Source organism: Pongo pygmaeus, chromosome 2 (assembly GCF_028885625.2).
Source record: "Pongo pygmaeus isolate AG05252 chromosome 2, NHGRI_mPonPyg2-v2.0_pri, whole genome shotgun sequence".
In the NCBI taxonomy this organism is placed as follows: Eukaryota; Metazoa; Chordata; class Mammalia; order Primates; family Hominidae; genus Pongo; species Pongo pygmaeus.
The window spans coordinates 57,373,739-57,395,505 of record NC_085930.1 but is presented as its reverse complement, the minus strand read 5'-3'; the positions used below and the strand labels follow the sequence as shown (position 1 = coordinate 57,395,505).

At 45.5% G+C, this 21,767-nt stretch overlaps 1 protein-coding gene across 25 annotated transcripts in view; it reads right to left on the bottom strand.

The window, feature by feature from the left end:
- Positions 1-21,767, bottom strand: part of KALRN (kalirin RhoGEF kinase) — a 700,623-nt gene that overhangs the window by 138,418 nt on the left and 540,438 nt on the right. For 3 of the 25 annotated variants that reach the window (XM_054480960.2, XM_054480958.2, XM_054480962.2), the window contains exon 1: positions 6,070-6,334. The exons of 17 other annotated variants lie outside the window; for them this stretch is intronic. In XM_054480960.2, coding sequence (XP_054336935.1) covers positions 6,070-6,154 — 85 coding nt within the window. In that variant the 5' untranslated portion in view covers positions 6,155-6,334. Of the gene's footprint in view, positions 1-6,069; positions 6,343-21,767 lie in introns of those variants that run through there. 5 more of the 25 variants (XM_054480955.2, XM_054480956.2, XM_054480964.2 and 2 more) reach the window with 5 other exon arrangements.

Below are 21,767 nucleotides of genomic sequence, written 5' to 3'. Positions count from 1 at the left end.
GTCAGTCCTGCCTCTGTTCATAGGAAGACAAGCCACATGCCCAAGAATGAAAGAGTTGAGGAAAGAGTATCAGAAAAGGATGCTAGTTCTGATCCTGCTACTAAAAGGCTGGATCTCCATTTTCTCCTGTATAAAAGGAGTAGATGGAATTAAATGATTCCTGGTGTTCCTTCTGGGTGTAGCTTTCCATGATTTAGTCCCTTCTGCTTGAGAAGACACCCTCGGGTTTCAGACCTCAGTCTTTTCCAGAGCCTTCCTTCAGGAAAAGCCTGGGGTTAGGTCTGAAGGAAGGGGCAGGATGTGCTACTCACTGAAAGAGTAGCACTTCAAAAAGATGGGCAATCACTTCTTGGCCTTTTGGCTAAGATCAAGTGCAAAAAGATGGGCAGTGTTTTTAGGGTAGAAGAGAACAGTATGAAGATTCTTAAAAGAAGTACCACAAAATAGAATATCAACAACACTACTCCAGAAGGTATGCCCAGTGTTGTATGGGCTCAAGAGTAAAGTCCCCAACATTCAACTCGCTTTTTTATTTTTATTTTTAAAGTTATTTTGCATTAAAAAACAGATACAGAGTCATAATTTGCACCTTTTATTCCCAAGGTAGGACTTTTGAACCTATACCCTATGGAACCATTGCCTACAGGATTATCAGTGATTGTTGGGCATGCAGCTGTACCACAGGAGGGATATTCAGCTTCAGTTTCCAATCTCCACCTCACCCCACCACCTTCATACACCCCCATTTCTACCAGGCTGTGGTTTGACTGGCAGTCAGTACTGTTATCCAGATACTAATTGATACTGTATCTAGGTAATAAACGATACACCTATCACCATTCAGTAGATCAGATAATCAGACATGGAAAGAGAAGCATAGGATTCGGGTTGAAGACAGTAAATATGTGTGCTACTTCTTCCCAGGTTGAGTATATCCCTGGTTGATTCTGCTGAGACATTTAATTTAAAAAAAAGAAAAAAGAAAGATAGAAATAGAGTACATCCCTGGAGGCAAAGAAAACCAAGAGACATATCACAAAAGCATACAGTAGGTCCTCTGTATCCACAGGTTCTACATCCTCAGATTCACCAAACTCTGACAAAAAATACTGTATTTGTGGGATGCGAAACCCATGGGCACAGAGGTCTGACTTCTTGTATCTGAAGGTTCAATAAGGCTGACTATGGGACTTGAGCATCCTCAGAGTTTGGTACCTGCAGGGGTTCCTGGAACAAATCCCCTGTGGCTACTGAGGGACAACTGTACATGCTAAATAATCAATTCAGTTTTCATCATGGTAAAGGCACTTCCTAGAAGATGAAGAAATAAAAGGATACACATCAAGGCCCCAAGGATTTTATCCCCTGGATGGTGAATTTTTATTTTTGTTTATTTTTTGGAGACAGGGTCTCACTCTGTCACCCAGGCTGAGTGCAGTGGTGCCATCATAGTTCACTGCAAACTTGAATTCATGGGCTCAACCAATCCTCCCACCTCAACCTCCCGAGTAGCTGGGACTACAGGTGCATGTCACTACCCCCAGCTAATATTTTAATTTGTAGAGATGGGGTCTCCCTATGTTGCTCAGGCTTGTCTTGATTTCCTGGGCGCACGTAATCCTCCTGCCTTGGCCTCCCAAAGTGCTGGGATTACAGTGGATGGTGAATTAAAGTCAACAACAGTGAATGTCATAATGGTTCCTTTTTGCAGTTACCAACACCTTTCTAAAGGAACTTGGTGTCATGGTTTCACATATTAAACTCCATTTATAAAATGGGCTATATTAATTTAAGGGCCAAGGAAGAGACATTTACATCAAGTCATAAGGTTTCCGGTTGAGAATTCTGGAACAAAGTAGGATAAGAGAAAGTTATAGATAAAAATGCCTTTGGATGCGCTGTGAATCCCCATAACACTTACCCATAGCCCATGACATCAGAGTCAAGCAGGAAGGACTACCCACGTAAAGAAAGAATCATAGAAACCAATCCCTGCATCTCCCCAGTGAAGTGATTCAGCTTGGGTAAGTCCCACCTTCTTCCTCTCTTTACCTCTGAGATGTTCAGGTGGCTGGACTATCTCAGTCTAAATGTGAGGACACAATGGCACGTGGGCTTGGGATGCAAGGACACTGATACAGCAATAAACAAGCATAAATAAATCCCATGCACACTGTGGAGGATGGTAATCAGGAAAAGCTTTCAAAAGGGGACTTTTGTCCACAATACCTAAAGTTAATGAAAGTTGACTAGAAACTTAAGTCTCTTGGTTGGGCTCGGTGACTCACACCTGTAATCCCAGTACTTTGGGAGGCCGAGGGGAGTGGATCACTTGAGGTCAGGAGTTCAAGACCAGCCTAGACAACATGGTGAAACCCCGTCTCTACTGAAAATACAAAAAATTAGCCGGGTGTGGTGGTGCACGCCTGTAGTCCCAGCTGTTCAGGAGGCTGACGCATGAGAATTGCTTGAATCTGGGAGGCAGAGGTTGCAGTGAGCCGAGATTGTCCCACTGCACTCCAGCCTGGGTGACAGAGCGAGATTCCATCTCAAAAACAAAATTAAGTCTCTAAAACTGGCTTCTACCTAGAAAGGTCAGAAAAATCTCTGGGCTCCTTGATCACAAATTCCAGTGCAATACATAACTTAGCAATTTCCAGGTGATTTGAAATCTTTTCTGAACTGACCCACTTTTTCAGGCTTGAAGGACAGTCTAGCTAGTCAAAGCTATCCCAAAACTAACTCCCCACAGAGTGTGACATCAATGATTTATCACCCCTTAGATGCATGCATGCCATTATCTCACTTTTGGTTGTTTTCCACCTTCAAAAAGGCAGTTATAAATGCATTTGCCTTCTTTCTTCCTTCTCCCCTGATATCTATTTCCTTTCTATCCTTGGTTTTCAGTTTTCCTGCCTTTCAACACCAGTTTCAAGGTAGGGAAGAAAAATCATCTTTCATCAAACCTGCTTTCTGTACTCATACTCAATAGAACCAAAAAGGCTAAGTGCAGTGGTTCACACCTGTAATCCCAGCATTTTGGGAGGCTGAGGCAGTAGGATCACTTCAGCCCAGAAGTTTGAGACTAGCCTGGGCAACAGAGTGAGACCTTGTCTCTACAAAAAATAAAAATATTAGCCTAGGGTAGTGGCATGCACCTATGGTCCCAGCCACTTGGGAGGCTGAGGTGGGAGCCCAGGAGATCCAGGTTGCAGTGAACCATGATCACACCACTGCACTCCAGCTGGGGCAGCAGAGTGAGACCCTGTATAAAAAAAAAAAAAAAAAAGTGGAGGGTGGGGGTGGAGGGAAAAATACAAGACAGTTGCTTTCCATACTCTTTCAAATCAAAAGATAAGTTCAGTGAAATTCATCCATATTTTCCTCAAATGTGATATTTAAAGACCACACAGGTACTTTATCTAAATCCTTGTCTCTGACCCTAGTGATGACAATTACAACCACTCAATTCACCAGAGAAATTCCAGTGTAGCTCACTTAGCTTCAAGTCAAAAATAGCCAAAACATTCCACTTCCTCTTGGTTCTTTTACATTTGTCCTTTTCCTCAGACTTTAGAAGGAGGTATCCTTTAAATCCTGCATGACTGGAAGTCAGATGGTCAAGGCCCCTTGCCTTGGGAACCACAGCAGTGGGCTCTGAGTCATTGCTTCAGAGTCAAGCTACTCAAGCCGCAGGAGACAGCCAAGTTCTCCCTGAGAGAGAAGGGATAGAGACCAAACAACCGGCCGCCTTTATCTACAAGGTGGAGTGGGGAGGTTGCCTTTCCATTGTATTTTCCCTAAGACCAGAGGAACTGGTTCAACTGAAAATGGAGGCAGTCAGTCCCTTGCAGTGCACACCCTCCACTTGAGGGACACAGCCTCAAGACTCTCCCCTCAGCCCTTCTGGGTGTTGCAAGCCTCTTCCCAAAGAGTCCACAGACTCTGGGCCATGCACTCAGGCTCAATACAGACCTTACCTTTTCAATCTGTTTTCAAATTGATGCCTACAGGCTGAGTGGAGACTGTTTTCCGTTAGAGTGAGCCTGAGGGAGCCTCAGGGCATGCCCAACACCTCAGACACGACCCCCAGCCTAGCCACAGGCAGGAGTTTTCTTTGGAGAGTGGCTAACTCACCTCCCCCACCATCGTCCTCTGATGAGCCAGTTTTTCATCTTCACACATTTCAGATCTAGGGGAGTGAGGAGTAAAGCAGGAGAAGGCCCTGGGCACCCACCTTGCCACCCTTCTTTTCCCTTTTAAACTGGTCTCATTGCTTGGACCTCTGACTCCCTCAGTCTTCATCTGAGGGTCGCTAGCCTTTTCAGCTCCGGCTCCTATGATAGCCACTCACACATCTCCTCTCCTAGCCATGGAGCCAGCAGCCACTGCCTTCACAGGCCCTAGGCAGGAGGCACCTAGTAGGCCCTGGAGCCAGCTCCCCAGCCCCTCCCCTGCATCGCAGCGAGAGGGAAAGTCGGGCAATTCCTCAACAAAACAAGGGCCAGCAAGACCCCCAGAGAGTTACCCTGCAGGGCAGCCGGGCTGTCACACATCTGGACTCAAGGAGGCAGCTGTGGGGGCTTCAGATAAGCACAACCCCAGCCCCCACATTCTGTCTGACAGGAAACGGACTCCCAAGAAATCCTGCAGAGAAACTCTTTGCGGGGAAAGCAGGGCAGCCTTCGAGCGAACCCACCCACTCAGATTCCCCTTGGCCATTTCCTGCTTCCTCCGCGCTTTATTCCCCCTTTCCCTCAATTCCCAGCCTTGGTTTTGAATGCTTCTGAATCAGACTTAGAGGGTCCCTGGCCCCTCACATTCCTTCTTCATCTGAATTCTGGTTTTTAGAGCTCAAAACCACACGGTTCCAGGCTGTTCTAATTAAATGCAGAGATTGAGACAATCTAATGCTAAGATTATGACTTAATGACTTGCAGGAAAAGTTACTCAGATTTAATTAGTTTTGGTAAACTTAAATCTGCTCAGGATAGAAAATTTCTCAGGGCTATGTTGTGTGTTTGTGGCACAGAGGATGCTGAAAGGTGGCTTGGATGAAATTTATTCACCAGTAACTCAGTCAGAAAGTTCCATTAGGATTTTGCATAGCAGATGGGATGGGAGACTGGGTTGGGTATTGTAAATGGGGGTGGAGGCCAGAGGCCCAAAAGGTGAAACTTTTTAAAAGGGCAAATGTCAAGTAGGGGCTACATTCTCATTTCTACCCACACAAAAACAGTCTTCCCCCACTATCCTAGCGTGTGTTAAAGTGACATGAACAGCCTTAGGAGCATCTGCTTATCCTATTTGGGAAGGTTCCGATTTCTTTTTCAGGAGAAGCCACACAATTGAGAACCCTCCCTCTGTGATCCTTCTCGCCCTCCTGTTCGCCGGCTGCTTTGGGGGGAAATTGGGTGCTTCCTGCAAGTCTCTTCCACGACATTAAGATTAGCAGAATAATTAAATACAGTCCTAATTGGGCACAGAGAGAGTTGTTAATTAACGAGCCAAGCTCCGGCCCAGAGCTGCAAATCCACGCTGGCCTGTGAAAACTCAGGCAGAAAAAAATGTGCTCCAGTCCCATGAGAAAATTGTCACTTGGCAAAAATATTTCCTGGTGTACAGACAGGTATCAAACACATTCCTGTAGCCAGGAGTCACACGTTAATCCCGCAGCTGAGATCCATGTGTAAATGAGAAGTGAGGTAATTCGCCACTATAGGGACACAACGCGGCTCTGCGTCCCCTTCCCACCCCCGCGTCCGCATCCCACTCCCTAGCAGGCTGGCGCCCTGACATCCAAAGTCGCTGCTAGGTGACTGAGTTCCCAAACAGCAGCTCCGCATCCAAGTCAGAACCTCACCGCCAGCCAGCGAGCGCGCGCGCTCTGTCTGGGAAACTGTGAAACGGATCGCAGCAAACTCTCTCCCTTCGCCGCCCTCCTGATCCCCAGCCCCATCCCCCTACCCCAGAGGCCTCCCCAACCCTTCCCTCCCTACCACCCTCCCTCGCGCTCATCGCGACCAGTCTGGCTAAGAGAAGGCACCAAGGCCGCCGACAGCCACTCACCTCTGCACGGGAAGCAACAGCAGCACTTAGCAAAGAGCCACCCCAAAGAGGGACCTCGGGTGTAAGCCCTGTCGCCGCCCTTCATGTTGCCCCGCCGCCCCAGCGCTCCCGCATGGCACGGGGCGCCAGCCCGGGGTGAGAGCGCGGCGGGAAGGAAACTTCAGCGCCGCCGCCCGAGAGCCGGCTCCAGCCCTCGCTCCCGCCCTCCCCGCTGTGCTCTCCCCGCACCGCGGCCGCAGCTCTGACTTACTGGGAACCACTGCCACCTTGGGAAGCGGGGAGGGGCCAGGCGGGGAGGGAGGGCCTAAGGGGCGGAGTTCCAAGGTCCAGCTGTGGGCAGGAGACCTGGCCAGCAGCGGCCGGAGCCTTATGCAACGCTGCCTGTGGCACCAGCGTTGTGGGCACGGGGCAAATGGGTGGAGTTTGAGCCCTTGGCACCAAACAGGTAGGTACTCCTTATGTGCAACTTCCTCCCCTCAAAGGCCACCACAATGGGCATTGGCTTAAAAAATACAACTAGATAGGGCCAAAGAGGTAAGAGAGGGGCAGACTTAGATGGTGCAAGACTCAAGGATGCCCTTTTCTTCCTCGCAGCCTCACGCGTTCCCTCCCCACAGCCTCCTCTGTATTGAAAACACCGTCCCCAACCCTTTCCTTTCCTTCCGTGTAATGCTGATTACTAATAATGATAACAGTACCTCATCTTGATCAGCTCTCCAACTGTAGTGACGTGAAAACACACTCTGGGTTTGGAATCATACAACCAACCTTCAAAGCTCAGTTTTGCTGCCTGCTAGCTGTTTGACCTTAGGCAAGTTACTTCACCTTTTATCTTCAGTTTCCCCATTAAAAAAAAAATGTAAAAGAATTCCTATATTCCACGGTTGTAGATTTTCTTTAAAAAGTTTTCGTTAATAGAGGCAGGGTCTTGGGTCTTGCTATGTTGCTCCAGCTAATCTTGAACTCCTGGGCTCAAGTGATCCTCCTGCCTTAGCCTCCCAAAACATTAGGATTAGAGATGTGAGCCACCACATACAGCCGATGGCAGAATTTAAAAATATCTATGGATGTCTCCCAGAGTTGCTGATTTAGTAGGTAGGAGGTGGGGCCCGAGAATTTGCATTGCTGCAAGTTCCCAGGTGATGCTGATGTTGGTATAGGACCACACTGAGACCTACTTGAGATTCAGACTTTTTCCTTGCCTATTTGGCATCTGTCCCCTTGTCTTTTTGTAACAGCACCTTGACTTGTCTTTGAGGAACCAGTCCTCCTCCCTTCTCAGGCCATGTTTCTGGGCTAACATCCTGTTACAGAGGTGAAGTTTAATATTTCCAGGTGAATGAATGCCTACAGAGAAACTTCGAACATCTTACTTATGGTGCAAGACTTCCATTCACCATCCGCCGTGCCCAATATGCCCAGTAGACCTATCATTCCTTTACTTATATCCCTATCCCTATCTTTTAAATCTTTTTCATGTTTCAAGGCCAAGCTTGCTTTCCACAACCCCCTTGAAGCCCACTTGGATCACATCAGTGGGACCTTTCCATGAACCACTGTATTACTCGCAGGGTGTCTCTCCCATTCCTTTGTGTCCAGCTTTAGGGCAAAGGGCCTGCTGGAAACACACGACACTCATAAAGAGGGCCCATTCATCAGAAAAAAGGGAAGTTTATGGGAGGAATGAAAAACAGAAGCTTGATCACCCAGGTAACCAATGCCTTCCTGGAAGAAACACACTCATGGGACAAGGCTTTTAAAAGTTACCAGGATTTGGGGCTTCCTTTTCCAGTTGGAACCACGCTTAGATTTGTGCTTTATTTATCTACGTGACAGCCAGGCATGGTTGCTCATGCCTGTAATCCCAGCACTTTGAGAGGCCAAGGCAGATCACTTGAGCCCAGGAGTTCAAGACCAGCCTGAACAACGCAGGGAGGCCCTGTCTCTACAAATAATAGAAATAAATGAATAAGTACATAAATGAGCGGGGCTTGGTGGACCATACCTGTGGTCCCAGTTACTTGGCAGGCTGAGGTGGAAGGATCACTTGACCCTGGGGATGTCAAGCCTGCAGTGACTCATGATTGTGCTGCTGCACTCCAGCCTGGGCAACAGAGTGAGACCCCATCCCCCCCAGCTCAACCCCCCAAAAAAATATGTGCCAAGGCATCTGCCACATGGTTGGGATACCAGTAAATGATCGAAGCATGACCTAATGAGCAACAATAGCTTACATTTATTGAGCATGTATATGCTAAGCAGTTTCCTCCATGTTTTCCGTATATTATCTCATTTATCCTCATAAAAAAAACCTTGTAAAGTAGTGTCCTGTTTTACCTTTGAAGAAACTGAATTAATAAACTATGATGAGGCTTTAATGGTTTAATTCTAAAGAAAAACTCTAAAAAGCTTCGCCCCTTTGGAACAGTAGAACATAAAGTCAAAATCTACCCTCTAGTTCTGCTACTGCCATCTCCCTGATGGTTTCTCTTGGCAAGGTTTACATAAGAACGTCACTGTCAAGCAGGAAATGAATCTCTGGTGCTCTTTCTAACACATACAAAAACAGAGAAATTACAGTTCAAATTGCTCATGTTGGCTGGGCGCGGTGGCTCACGCTTGTAATCCCAGCACTTTGGGAGGCCAAGGTGGGCGGATCACCTGAGGTCAGGACTTAAAGACTAGCCTGGCCAACATGGTAAAACCCCATCTCTACTAAAAATACAAAAATTAACTGGGCATGGTGGTGCACGTCCGTAATCCCCACTACTCGGGAGGCTGAGGCAGGAGAATTGCTTGAACCCGGAAGGCGGAGGTTGCAGTGAGCGGAGATCGCACCATTGCACTCCAGCCTGGGCAACAGAGTGAGACTCTGTCTCAAAAAAAAAAAAAAAAAGTTGCACATGTTGTCTGCACCCAAGATTCCTGATTCACTGACCATCCTGATAATTGGTCAGTCTCATTTTGCCAGGCTGAATTACTGCAGGATCCTTAATCCTCACATAGTTATCCTGGGTTCCAGTTCTGACCCACAACAACCAGCACTATTATTTAGTTCTCTCTTCCATGTCACCAAAGACAATACATATTTTGTTTTTCTTGCAAGCCCAGACCAAAAATGTCTGTAAAAATTAACTTTATTTGCTTGTGATCCATAGTATGGATGCTATGGTCCAAGGCTCAAGATTTGGTTTACCCACCCAATCCATCTCTTTTCACACTTTGGGGGCATTATGATGGGAATTCAAAGATGCTTCAAAATTTCATGGGGAATAACCAGTTTGTTTTTTACTGAAATCTTCCCTCTTGGTTTTTGTGTTCAGATAACACTGGATCACTTTTTTGTCACAATTCTTTGCAAGAGACTAATGACATATCATCTTGCTGAAACTGGCTTGAGTTACATGTTTGAGAAAGACCCAACTCTTACTTTAGAAATCAAATACCAGTAGACCCTAAAGTGGTCCACTATAGGCAAAATGGATCCATTGGGCATGTTTCCACTGATACTTTTTTTTTTTTTTGAGCAGAGTCTCACTCTGTCACCCAGGCTAGAGTACAGTGGCACGATCTCGGCTCACTGCAACCTCTGCCTCCCGGGTTCAAGCAATTCTCCTGCCTCAGCCTCCGGAGTAGCTGGGAATACAGACATGCGCCACCACGCACATCTAATTTTTGGGATTACAGGCGTGAGCCACCGTACCCAGCCTCTACTAATTCTTATAACCTAGGAATTCATCCTACTCTCAATTTAAAGGCCTAAAACCATTAGGAACCTCTTCTTATCTTAAGTTGGCAAGGTCAATACATTTTTGGCCATCCTGGAGATTCATTCTGGGGTTAGACACCAATAACTCAAGAGTCCCATTGCCATCCTCACATGCATTCCAGAATGAGACTAGCCAATGTCTACAACCTAACAAGGAAATCCTTTCCTTTCCTTTCCTTTCTTCTTCTTCTTATTATTTTAATAGAGACGGTTTTGCCATGTTCCCTGGGCTGGTCTTGAACTCCTGGGCTCAAGCGATCTGCTCCCCTCGGCCTCCCAAAGTGCTGGGATTACAGGTGTGAGCCACCACACCTGGCCATCAAGGAAATCTCGAACAACATGGGGACACTAACTGTTTGTGGACCTACTCGTTAATCATCAAATACTTACTGAGTGCCTACTCTGTGTCAGGCTCTGTTCTAGGTACTGGGTCTACATTGGTGAACAAAAACAATTTCAGTCCTTCTGAAGCTAGCTACTAGGACAGACTCATCATGAATGTGAGAGAAAAGTGAATCCACATCAGATATGTGACCAGGTTTATTAGTTGAGAGGGTTAATAGATGCCTAGATTTTCTAGCCTGCATCCAGATGTTTTAAGTTAATATTCTCAAGACAATTTAGAAGGGATGGTGGAGGATATGATTTTAAAACATTGGTGCTGATAAGAATCAGGAGGGAAGCATTTAAAAATATTAGGCATTAGCATTTTTTAGGCTCTGGGGTGGAACCAAGTTTGAGGCCATTGCTGCCTGAGTCTCCCCTCCCCGCGCCCCCCCCACACACACCCTGAGATTTAGATCAATTGACTTTGGGTGCAACTGGGCACAAGTATTTTAAAAGTTCCCCAGGTGTTTGTAATATGCAGCATAGTTTGAAAACCACTGGTGCAGTACAGTGGTTCTCAAACTCGAGTATACATCAGAATCACCTGGAGGGTGTGCTAAAACACAGATTATTAGGCTCCACTCCCAGAGCTGCTGATTTAGTAGGTCTGGGGTGGGGCCTGAGAATTTGCATTGCTATAAGTTCCCAGGTGATGCTGATGTTGTTGGTACAGAAACACACGGAGACCTACTCGAGATTCGGACATTGTCCTTGCCCATTTGGCATTTGTGCCCTCTTCTTTTTGTAACAGCACCTTGACTTGTCTTTGAGGAACCAGCCTTCCTCCCTTTTGATGCCATGTTTTTGGGTGTGGCTGACATCTTCCCCTTGTCCACCCTCTACTCCAAAGATAAGCCCATGACCTGGGTGTGGCCAGGCAGCCACAGGGATTGGTTCAGATTTAGCACATGACTCGAGTTTATGCAATGAGCATAAACCTTGCGATCTTAGCAAGAACATCTGAGAAAACAGCAATCTCTTTCTACAAGATTTCTAAGTTGATGGAATGTTAGCCTAAAGCAGCTGGGGGTATTTTGCTATAACAATGTGGGAAGAAGCTCTCTGAGAATGAAGCCAATACAGGGAAAAGATGAGAGAGAGAGAAAAGAGAGGTAGGTTTCCCATGATATCATTTGAATAGCTAGAGAGGCTTCTTCCTAAAGCTTTCTTCCTGGACTTTACTTGTGCCCGCCCCATGCTTATACATTCCTTTTTGTGTAAGCCAGTTGAATGTCTATTATTTCAGGGTTTTCACATACCTACCCACCCACTCCCAAAGTTCAGGCTAAAAACTCCTGAGCTATAAGCAATATATTTAAAGTAGTCTCACTTTTCAACTAGGTGGCTGAGTCTCATTTACATTTTTGGCAGACTTTGTCTTCAGTGATACCTGCAGCCTAAGTACATTTTACATGAATAAGGCTTTCTGCCTACCTATGTGACCACTTTATGTCCCACCCTCATTTCCAACAACAGTGAACCCCAAAGAATTTCTGGTATCAGCCTGCAGATGTAGTAGGCCAGGTATGCCACAATGCCAGGCCTGACATCAGGCACCAGTGTGAGTGCCTCTCCCTCCACATTAACCACAGTCTTCAGTAACACTGGACCATGACCTCAGGTACCTATCTCTTCCACTAACAGACATATGTCATTTTTTTTTTTTTCCTTTAGGGTTATTCTCTTCAGATGGACAGGAATAGAATTTTACTAAATCACAATCATTTCCCCACATTTCTTACAGCTCAGGACAGAGAAAGAAGGAACAGCAACCATGCCCCAACCCAGGCCTAGAGATTCATAGGAGACCCTTCTTATTGTGACAAGTACTGAGACCTTTTATAGAACATAGGCTCAGTGAGCCATGAACATAGTTCCTGGTGAGCGCAGAGGCCAGGCCCTGATGTCTTTAACTCCACTCCAACCATTCCCTTGCTCTCCTTTCCCCACAGGGGTGATTCTCACTTGTAGCACTCACCCCTAGATTTGGATTCTACAGGGTTTTTTTTTTTTTTTTTTTTTTTAGATGGAGTCTCGCTCTGTCACCCAGGCTGGAGTGCACGGGCACATCTTGGCTCACTGCAATCTCTGCCTCCCAGGTTCAAGTGATTCTCCTGCCTCAGCCTCCCGAATACCTGGGACTACAGGCAAGCGTCACCAAGCCCGGCCAATCTATGGGTTTTAAAAAGCTCTGCAGAGGATTTCAATGTGAAGTCATGGCTGAGAACCACAGACTTTAGGGCCCAAGGCCACTCACACCGTGGATGAGTTCCTGCATTGTAGAGTTTAGGAAACACTTGGACACAAATGGTTTTACTTTCTCAAAGTCTGACAATCGGTCCCTTGACTCATTCTTCCACTGCCTGCCATGCTCCCTGGTTGCTAACTGCAGGTTCCTTCTCATCTTCCCTGTGTGGATTTCTGATCTATGAACTGCCTGATTGCTGATACCAGGATGGCTAATCAATGTTCCCAAATTACCAAGACCTGGCCTCCATTTGTGGCTGTGGCCTAAACATTTAAGATTCTTTCCAAGTACTAATCATTTATTCAACAAATAATTGGTCTTGGAACATTTACTATTTGTAAGTCACTAAGCTAACCTATATATGGGAGTTTATAAGGAAAATGTAAATTAAATAAGGCCTGTTCCCTGAGAAAAGACAAAGAAGAACAGGGTGAATTCTAGCAGAAGTTGGTTTAATTTTCTGTGGCAGAAAAAAGAAATGGAAACAGAATAGTACTGGACATAAGGTAGGGGTTTCTTCTTTATGTGAAAAAGAGGAATTGAGACAATAGTCATCAGTAACCAGAAACACTTCAATACTTCAACTAGAGAGAGGAGGTACAATGTGTACACTGCTTCTATATTTAATCTGAACTCCAAATATGGTGGTGTTTTTTTTTTTTTTCTTTGGAGGCAGGGTCTTGCTCTGTCATCCAGGCTGAAGTGCAGGGGTGTAATCATAGCTCACCATAACCTCAAAATCATGGGCTCCCACCTCAGTCTCTCAAGTAGCTGGGACTATAGGCATGTACCACCACACCTGCCTAATTTTTTCATTTTATAGAGATGGGGTCTCACTACATTGCCTAGGCCCTTGGCCTCAAGCAATCATCCTACTTTAGCCTCCCAAAGTACTGAGACTACAGGCATGAGCCACTGTGTCCAGCCCAAATTTTTTTTTCAAAAGTGTATAATATCTATGTGGGTAACTATTCCCAGGTAATATGTGTTATTTTAACAGTAATGTGTTCAGAAAAATTGTGCTTGCCAGAATCACACATAGTAATCTCTTCTTCTTATCTCTGTTTAGTGTGGTCTAACCACTGCACCACTGCTGGCCCCATGGGTACCATCATCCACTTGGTGACAGGCAGCTCCTGGACTCTAATGACTGAACCATTACTGAGCTCACTCCATATGTCTTCACCTACTGACCTTTAAATGTGTTCCTCTGCACTTGCCCACCTGACACCTGTTTGCCTCTTTCTAGCTGTCTCACTTATCCTCAAGAGAGGCCCCAGCTCAGCCTGCAGCCACCCTCTTTTTCTTTTTTCCAGGAAGTATTACTGATCACTGTCTGGTCTGAACCAGGTTCAAGGTAGGGGGGTGGTTCAGGCCATACTGAGAGGACACAGATGTCTCCCCAGAATGGCCAACATTCCTCTTCTGTGAGGACAGAGAGGAAGAGCTGCTGGCAACAAGGACAGGTTCCTGGATATCTGTACTGAGCAGCCGCCTGAGCTGGCCTGAGCTCAGGGGCAGATGAGCTATTTATCAAAGTGAAAGATGGCTGCAGCTGGAGTTGCTAAAAACAAACCACTCCAGGTTTTATCCACTTCCAAAAACGTTTACCTTTAAGTAGGTCAAAGTGTTCCCAAAGTAGGGCAATAAAAGAGTGCCAGTCTATCACTCTGAGTTTCAATTGAGGTAAACTTATGATTGCTAAGCGTCCACTATGCGGGATGGCATTTTAATTCTGCCGATGCCATCTTCCCTCCTACAGGCACAAATAGCAGCTGCAGCAGCATGTAGATTCACGGGGTACAGTGAAGAGGTTTCTGATGAGTCAAATGGAAAGTGGATTTTGTCTTGATGTAACTCAGGTGAGTTTATTGAGGATTTCCAATAATAGAAAGGATGTACATCTGCCAATAATGGAATGTGGATAATGACCTGCTCATCCTTCAACCAGTCCAAATAAATGAGAGGTACTTAACCCATACATCCCCAGAGAAGACTTCCTCAGTCAGGACTCCTAGCCACAGAACATGATTCCCCATTCCCATCCTCAGGTCCTCCTGCTAAAGCTTAAGCCAGTTTCCTTTACCGTTCTACATGCTGAGCCTGGTCCTTCACATAAGAACTCTGCAGAGGTCCTTGATGCATGATCTGTCCCTCCTTTCTATAAATATTTACTGAGAACTTCTTACATGGCAGCCACTGTTTTAGATGCTGGGGATAGGGCAATGAACACAATAGACAAAATCCCTGTATTGGTAGGGGAGATTTGCAGAGGAATATTCACAAATATGTCAGGTAGTGAAAATGCAATGAAGAAAAGTAAAAGAGAGAAGGGAGTATACAGTGTGATGGGAGAGGGTGGGAGTTAGGGAAGACCTCTCTAATCAGGTGACATTCAAGCAGAAGCAAGTGCGACAGCAAGACATCCAGGTATCTGAGGATCTGGGGTATCTGGCGTGTTCCAAGCAGAGGGAACAAAAGGTCAGGCCCTGAAGTGAGCGTATGCGCGGCTTGATTGGTGAATGGCTCAGTGAGGCAGGCTGGTCAGGTGAATGGTAGACAGAATAACGTCCCCCAGAGATGTCCACATCCTTATCTCCAGAACCTATAAATATGTTACCTTATATGACAAAAGAGACTTTGCAAATGTGATTCTATTAGGGACCTTGAGGTAGGGGAATTATGCTGGATCATTCTGGTGAGGACAGTGTAATGGTGGGTGTTCTTAAAAGCCGAGAACCTTTCCCACTGTGGCCCAGGGGGAACATTACTATGGAAGGAGGATCAGATATGCAACATTGCTGGCTTTGAAGATGGAGAAAGTGTGGTGGTCTCTGGAAGCTGGAAGAGGCAAGAAATAGCTTTTCCCTAACAGCCTACAAAAAGGAATGTGGCCCTGATTGCTGAAACTGTGATTTTAGCCCATGGGGACTCATGTTTCATTTCCACCCACAGAACTGTACGATAACAAGTTTGTGTTGTTGTTTGAAGCCACTGTGTTCATGGTAATTTGTTACAGCAGCAACAGGAAATGAATATATAGGAGATGAAGCCAGAGAATAGGCTCCAGAACAGGTTTTGTGGAGCCTCTTTGCAGTCACAGAAAGGACTTCATTTCACTGGAAATGAGACAGGAGATGCTGGAACATTCTGAGCTGAGACGGGTCTTCAGCCTGGGCCACCTCCCTGCAGCTGGGGGCAAGCAACAGCAATTATCTATTCGCCCTCCTGTGTACAAAGGTGAGGAGCCAGACTTCCTGTGGCCTAGAGGGCCATGTGGAAAGTAAGGCAAGTGGGCACAATCTCAGAATCAAGATTCTGGTTGGGGTTAGTGGACATGGGGAGAAAACAAGACAACCCAATCCTACCACAAGGGCAAAGAAAGGGGCAGGCTGTTCAATAACTGCCTATAGGGCAGAGGGCTGGTATTCAGAACGGCAATTAGCAGTAAACGGATAGACTTCTCATGCTTGTTTGCAGGGTTTGGGTTAAGGCTGCAGTTTCACCCCCACATAGATCCTCGGTGAGGAGTTGTTCTCAAGGAGCAAGTGACACAGGGAAGGCAGTGTGGCAGTGAGAGGAGGGTGCTGACTGCTCTGTCCTGCAGAATCCTGTGGCTGAGAGCTCCTAGAGCTGTGGCCTGCAAGGGCTGCTCCTCAAGGCCTTTGAGGTCCTCCCATCTCTGCCCTTCCCTGAGCAGACAGGATGGGCACATCCCAAGATTGTCTAGACCACTGCCTTGCCTTCTCTTTTCCCCAAGTCACATTCAGTGCATGTCATTCCTGGGTCCCCGTGTTCTTCTAGGGGGAAAGTGCTTTCGGCTTAGCTAGCTGTAAGCAAGAAAACTGCACCATCTTTCCTCTGGGGGAACATTCTGTTTGCTGGGGTAACCTCCTCTCCATCTAGGGGGAAAGTGCTTTCAGCTTAGCTAGCTGTAAGCAAGAAAACTGCACCATCTTTCCTCTGGGGGAACATTCTATTTGCTGGGGTAACCTCCTCTCCATCATCTCCAGCTTCTTCTCAGAAAGCAGTCAGTGGCAGACTTTCTTCTCTGGGATCAAATCCTGAGGCTCTCATTTTAGCTCCGAGCTCCATCAGCTGGTTCATGTGGCTCCAAAGAGCATATTCAAGTTTCGCCCTGACTTCCCCTCTGGATGATAAGGGGCATCATCAACATGTAGATGTCACAGATTTACAGTGGGCACCAGCAGGCATGAAAACATGCTGTTGAAATTGGCATTTAACATAAGCAAAGTCATAGCAGGCTGGCTACAAAAGGGAAAAATGCAGGATCTCTGCAGAGGGACCCAGAGAGACCAGCTCTTTCCCTGGACACCTGGGTCTTCCTGCTTCAGTTCTACTTGGAGGCAGCATGACACTGAGTTGTATTTAGAGAAGGATGTGGCTTGCCCTGACATGTTCCTATTTGAGGCTTTGATTCTAAGCCCTTTCATGTCCTAAAGTATTAGATGGATGTAGCCACAGGCAGGACATCTCAACCAGAACAAATCAGGCCTGAGGCAGTTTCCACGAAACTCCTCTCTGTCCTATTCTTCTTTGAATTAAAGAGTGGTCCCCTCATATACACCCAACACTCACAGTGTCATCACAACCCCCATCACACAGGTCAGCCCATCTCCATAATGTGGTCCAAATGTTACCTTCAAGTACCACAGAATTAATGACAGAGAATAGGTCATGGAGAGGTGCCAGAGGTACAAGCCAAGGAAAAACTCGAATTTTTAGCTCAAATATATCAAATATTATCTCAATCCTCTGGGTTAAAGTCAAAAGAAAGTTATGAGAGGATTAAGCCATTATTTCTTGGGAAATCACAGAGCCAGAAGGACCTGCTGTTGGTGGACTGTAGAAAGGACCCAGGGTAGATCAGGAATAGAGACTGAGGGAAGGGAGCCAGTACAGACAGGAGGTTGTGCTAGGGCCTCTGAAAACCTATGGAGGTGCAATGGCTCGCACTTATAGTCCCAGCTACTTGGGGGTTGCTGAGGCAGAAGGATCACTTGAACCTGGGAGGTCAAGGCTGCAGTGAGGCCTGATCATGCCACTGAACTCCAGCCTGGGCGATAGAGTGAGACCCTGTCTGGGAAAAAAAAAGAAAAAGAAAACCAATGGAAACTAGAAAGAGAACCCTGACCTCTTGAACAATCCTGGGGATGATTCAGGCTGGAAACACCCTGTACTCAGCCCTATAGAAGTATCAGAACTTAGACAAAGAGCAGGCAGGGAACTTCACATTAATTGACCACCTTTGGTGGGGCATAACTGGGCTGCAAAGTCTACCTTGTTGGAGTTTAAGTGCTATTAATCAATTTCACAGATTTTTTAAAATTAGAATTTTTAGAAACGGAGTCTTGCTCCATTGCCTAGGCTGGAGTGCAGTTGTGCAATCACAGCTCACTGCAGCAATGAACTCAAGCCATCCTCTCTCCCGTCCCAGGCAGCTAGGACCACAGGTGTGTGATCACATCCGGCTTATTTCATAGATTTTAAGTGTCTTACCCAAGGTCATCATCTAGCCAGTGGCCAGGATTCAGACTTAGGTCTTCCACCCCAAGACATTTTTTTGGAGACAGGGTCTCGCTCTGTCACCCAGGCTGGAGTGCAATGGCTCAATGACAGCTCACTGCAGGCTCGACCTCCTGGGCTCAAGTGATCCTCTTACCTCAACCCTCCAAGTAGCTGAGGCTATAGGCACTCACTAGCATGCCCGGCTTTTTAAAAATTTTTCCTAGAGACGGGGTCTCACTCTGTTGCCCAGGCTGGTCTGGAACTCCTGGGCTCAAGTGGTTCTCCTGCCTCAACCTCTGAAAGTGTTGGGATTACAGACAGACCATGTTTTTATAGTCTACTGCATACCGAGGTAAAGCCACAGACAACTTTTGTTTTATCCTAAACAATCAGCCTGTGCACATAATAATAAAACCAACCTCACAGTTTAAAAATCACTTTTACTTAACATTTCTACCCTTGAGCCTCCCAGCAACTCTGTTACATAAGCATTTTTATCAGCTTCCTTTTGCATAAACGTGGAAGCTAAACCCAGGAAGATTAAGTGACATTCTACTCAAAATAAGTGGCTTCTCATTCCATACCCTGTCCTCTTCCCACCCCATCTGATTCCCTGAGAACTAAATTCTGTTCTGTTTTCAAAGATTTGCCAGTACCCTTTTAAGGAAAAAAACAGTAGATTACAATACATTAGGTTGGGCCATTTTTAATTGAAATTGCTGTCAGTCAACCTGTTTTTTTTTCTTTTTTTGAGATGGGGTCTTGCTTTGTCAGCCAGACTGGAGTACAGTGGCAAAAACTAGGCTCACTGCAACCTCCACCTCCCTTCCCACTGCAGCCCTTCCCCCACCCCCACCCCCAGCAGCTGGGACCACAGGTGCATGCCACCATGACCAGCTAATTTTTTGTATTTTTGGTAGAGATGAGGTTTCACCATGTTGCCCAGTCTGGTCTAGAACTCCTGAGCTCAAGTGATCCACCTGCCTTGGCCTCCCAAAGTGCTGGGGTTAAAGATGTGAGCCACTGCACCCAGTCTCAACCATTTTTTACTATAAAAATGGAGATTTCATGCACCCGAAATTAAAAAATTGGACCTCAAAATGAAGATATTTATGCTATGCTTATATGCATCAAAAATAGGATACTTTGGCTGGGTGTGGTGGCTCACACCTGTAATCCCAGCACTTTGGTAGGCCAAGGCAGGCAGATTGCTTGAGCTCAGGAGTTCGAGACCAGCCTGGGCAACGTGGAGAAACCTCATCTCTACAAAAAAGTACAAAAATTAGCTAGGGATGGTGGCAAGCACCTGTGGTCCCAGCTACTTGCCACTGTCCTCCAGCCTGGGCAACAGAGTGAGACCCTGTCTCCAAAATAAAAATAAAAATAAAAAATAAACACAGGATACTTTGGTTAATCCCTTTAAATTAACAAAGGTAATTACCTGATATGGAGAGAAAAAAACAGACATTTTTAGAAGTGGAAAAGATCCTAGAGGTAATTCAGGAAGACATGAATAAAAGGTAGTAAAAATGCTACTGTAGAACAAATAGCAATATGAATGACTGTAGGGAATAACCAGGAAAAAAGGCCAGCCTGTAGAGAATCTCAGAGTGGAAGGCACTTGCCTCTAAGCTCTATGCCCAGAGAGGACAACAGATCAGGTGTCTGTGAGTGAGAAACCAGGGGATGCCCAAAGTTCAAGGGTAAGGATGGACTGTGAAGTTCTCAAATCCAAGGATGTTGGAAAGGACTATTAATCCATAAACACAAACGATCACTTTAAACAAGTCAGGATTGTTGAATTTAATTAAAAACATTTTGTTCTGCTCTAAGCATTTAATAAAAGGATTTATGGAGAAATTGCTAGGCTTGTATAGCTTAGGAAAGAAGTGTTTAACATTTTATCTGCAAATTGTATTACTTTCTTCTAGATACAGATCAGAAGGAGAGGGAGAATAATAATTAGCACTGGTGGATTTACACTCGGGGCTCAGACGGGGGAGAATAGAAGGAGACGTGGGTAGAAAGGGTTTGGATTTCAGTGCTATATATGAGGAATATTCTAGCCCTTAGAATTACACTAAAATCCAACAGGCTGTAGAAGTATTAAGCTCCCAGCCCCTAGAAGTGCTCAAGTAATGCTTAGCTGACCACTTGTCAAGTACATTGTGGAAGGGGTTTCTTGTATTAGGAAAGAGAGTGAGCTAGAACACCTTTCACCTGCTTTTCAATTCTAAGATCCCAGGAGCCAAAAGAAGCCAATGTTCTGGAGTGAAATTAAATCTAATCAAGAATTGGTTTTATCCAGTTATAAAAAGAGTAAGTTTCAACTCTAACTTTTTATAATTCTGAAAAATGTCAAGGAGCTCCTTTTAGACCCTCTCCATCTATCTTTAAACACACTTTTCTTCAAAAAGTATCAGTACTCAAATAAATTACAACATTTCTTATTCAAATGCATTATTTTTGGGTTTCAGCTATTCTTACCCAACAGTATTATAATTTTTAAAAACACCATACCACACCTTTTCATTGCAAACATAGTGTAATTCAGCTATGCTAATATAAAGGAAAATGTTGTGGGCTAGTGTGGAAACCTGTTCTCACCTTCATTGATCATACTCCCATGTATACTTTTGCTTCTATGAGGAAGTGAGTTCTGAATCTCAAAGGACTACCTCACATCTAGTCAATTACAAGTACAATCTTATACAAATGAAGACGATTGAAGGATCGTACTTCAATCTTGGAATTGAGGATTGTAGGATGAAGTAAATCAGCAAGCTGCAATTTATAACATGTCACTTCATACCTGAAAGGAAATGTTTAGGGAATATTCATCCTCCAATTATTTTTTTAGCCTCCCATAATGAAGCCATGTTAGGCATTATGGAATAAATGAAAAACCTGAGGGTAGGGCTCCTAATGCAGAATTATACTGAAAAGTAAGAGGTAGAGAAAGACCTTTGGAGGACTCTCCTGGTAGGCAGAGGAGCCTGAACTTTTTGGCGTTTTGACTCCTGGCAGCAGAAAGTGCAGGGGACTTCTATTCTGCAGACAATTTGTTGAACAGACTGGACCAGCACCAGGGGTTGGCAGGCTGCTATCAGAGTTGGACTAAGCTCAGCCTGCTGTCCAGAGTGCTCCTTGGAGTCATTCTGCTCCAGCCGAGGACATCAGAATCTTATTAGTTGGCAAAGCACCCACAGGACAAAATCTGTCTCTGATTGCTGCCACTCTTCCTAGAGAGTGGGGCATTTGGGGCCAGAGGTGAGAGGGAGAGTGGGAAGGTGGGTATGTGTAACTATAATGGGGTTGATGCTTTTTAGATTCAGCTAGACTGGCTAACAAGCCAAGTCAGATGGGAGAATAAACTAAAGTGCCTGTCTCAAAGGCTTTCAGACTTGGGAGGGTGTAGAACACAGTGGTAAAGTGAGACTTGGGAAATGGACAGGCTTGGGTTCAAATTTAGGCCCACTGCTTGTCAACTATGTGACTTTGAGCATGTTACCTAATCTTTTTAAGACTCAGTGTCTTTATCTGTAAGATGAGGAAAATATTATTGCTATTACCATTAAAGCAACCCAGAACCTGGCCCATGGTAAAGCTCAGTAAGTGTTAGGTATTTTTGTGAGTTGGTGACACACTTAATACAGGTTGACAGTATCAAACTTGCCCAGCATTCTCAGGCTGTTGATGGTAATTGCCTTCAGAGCCCAAGTTTTATCCACGGTTCTCCACCACCTTCCACAGCATGGGGAAGCT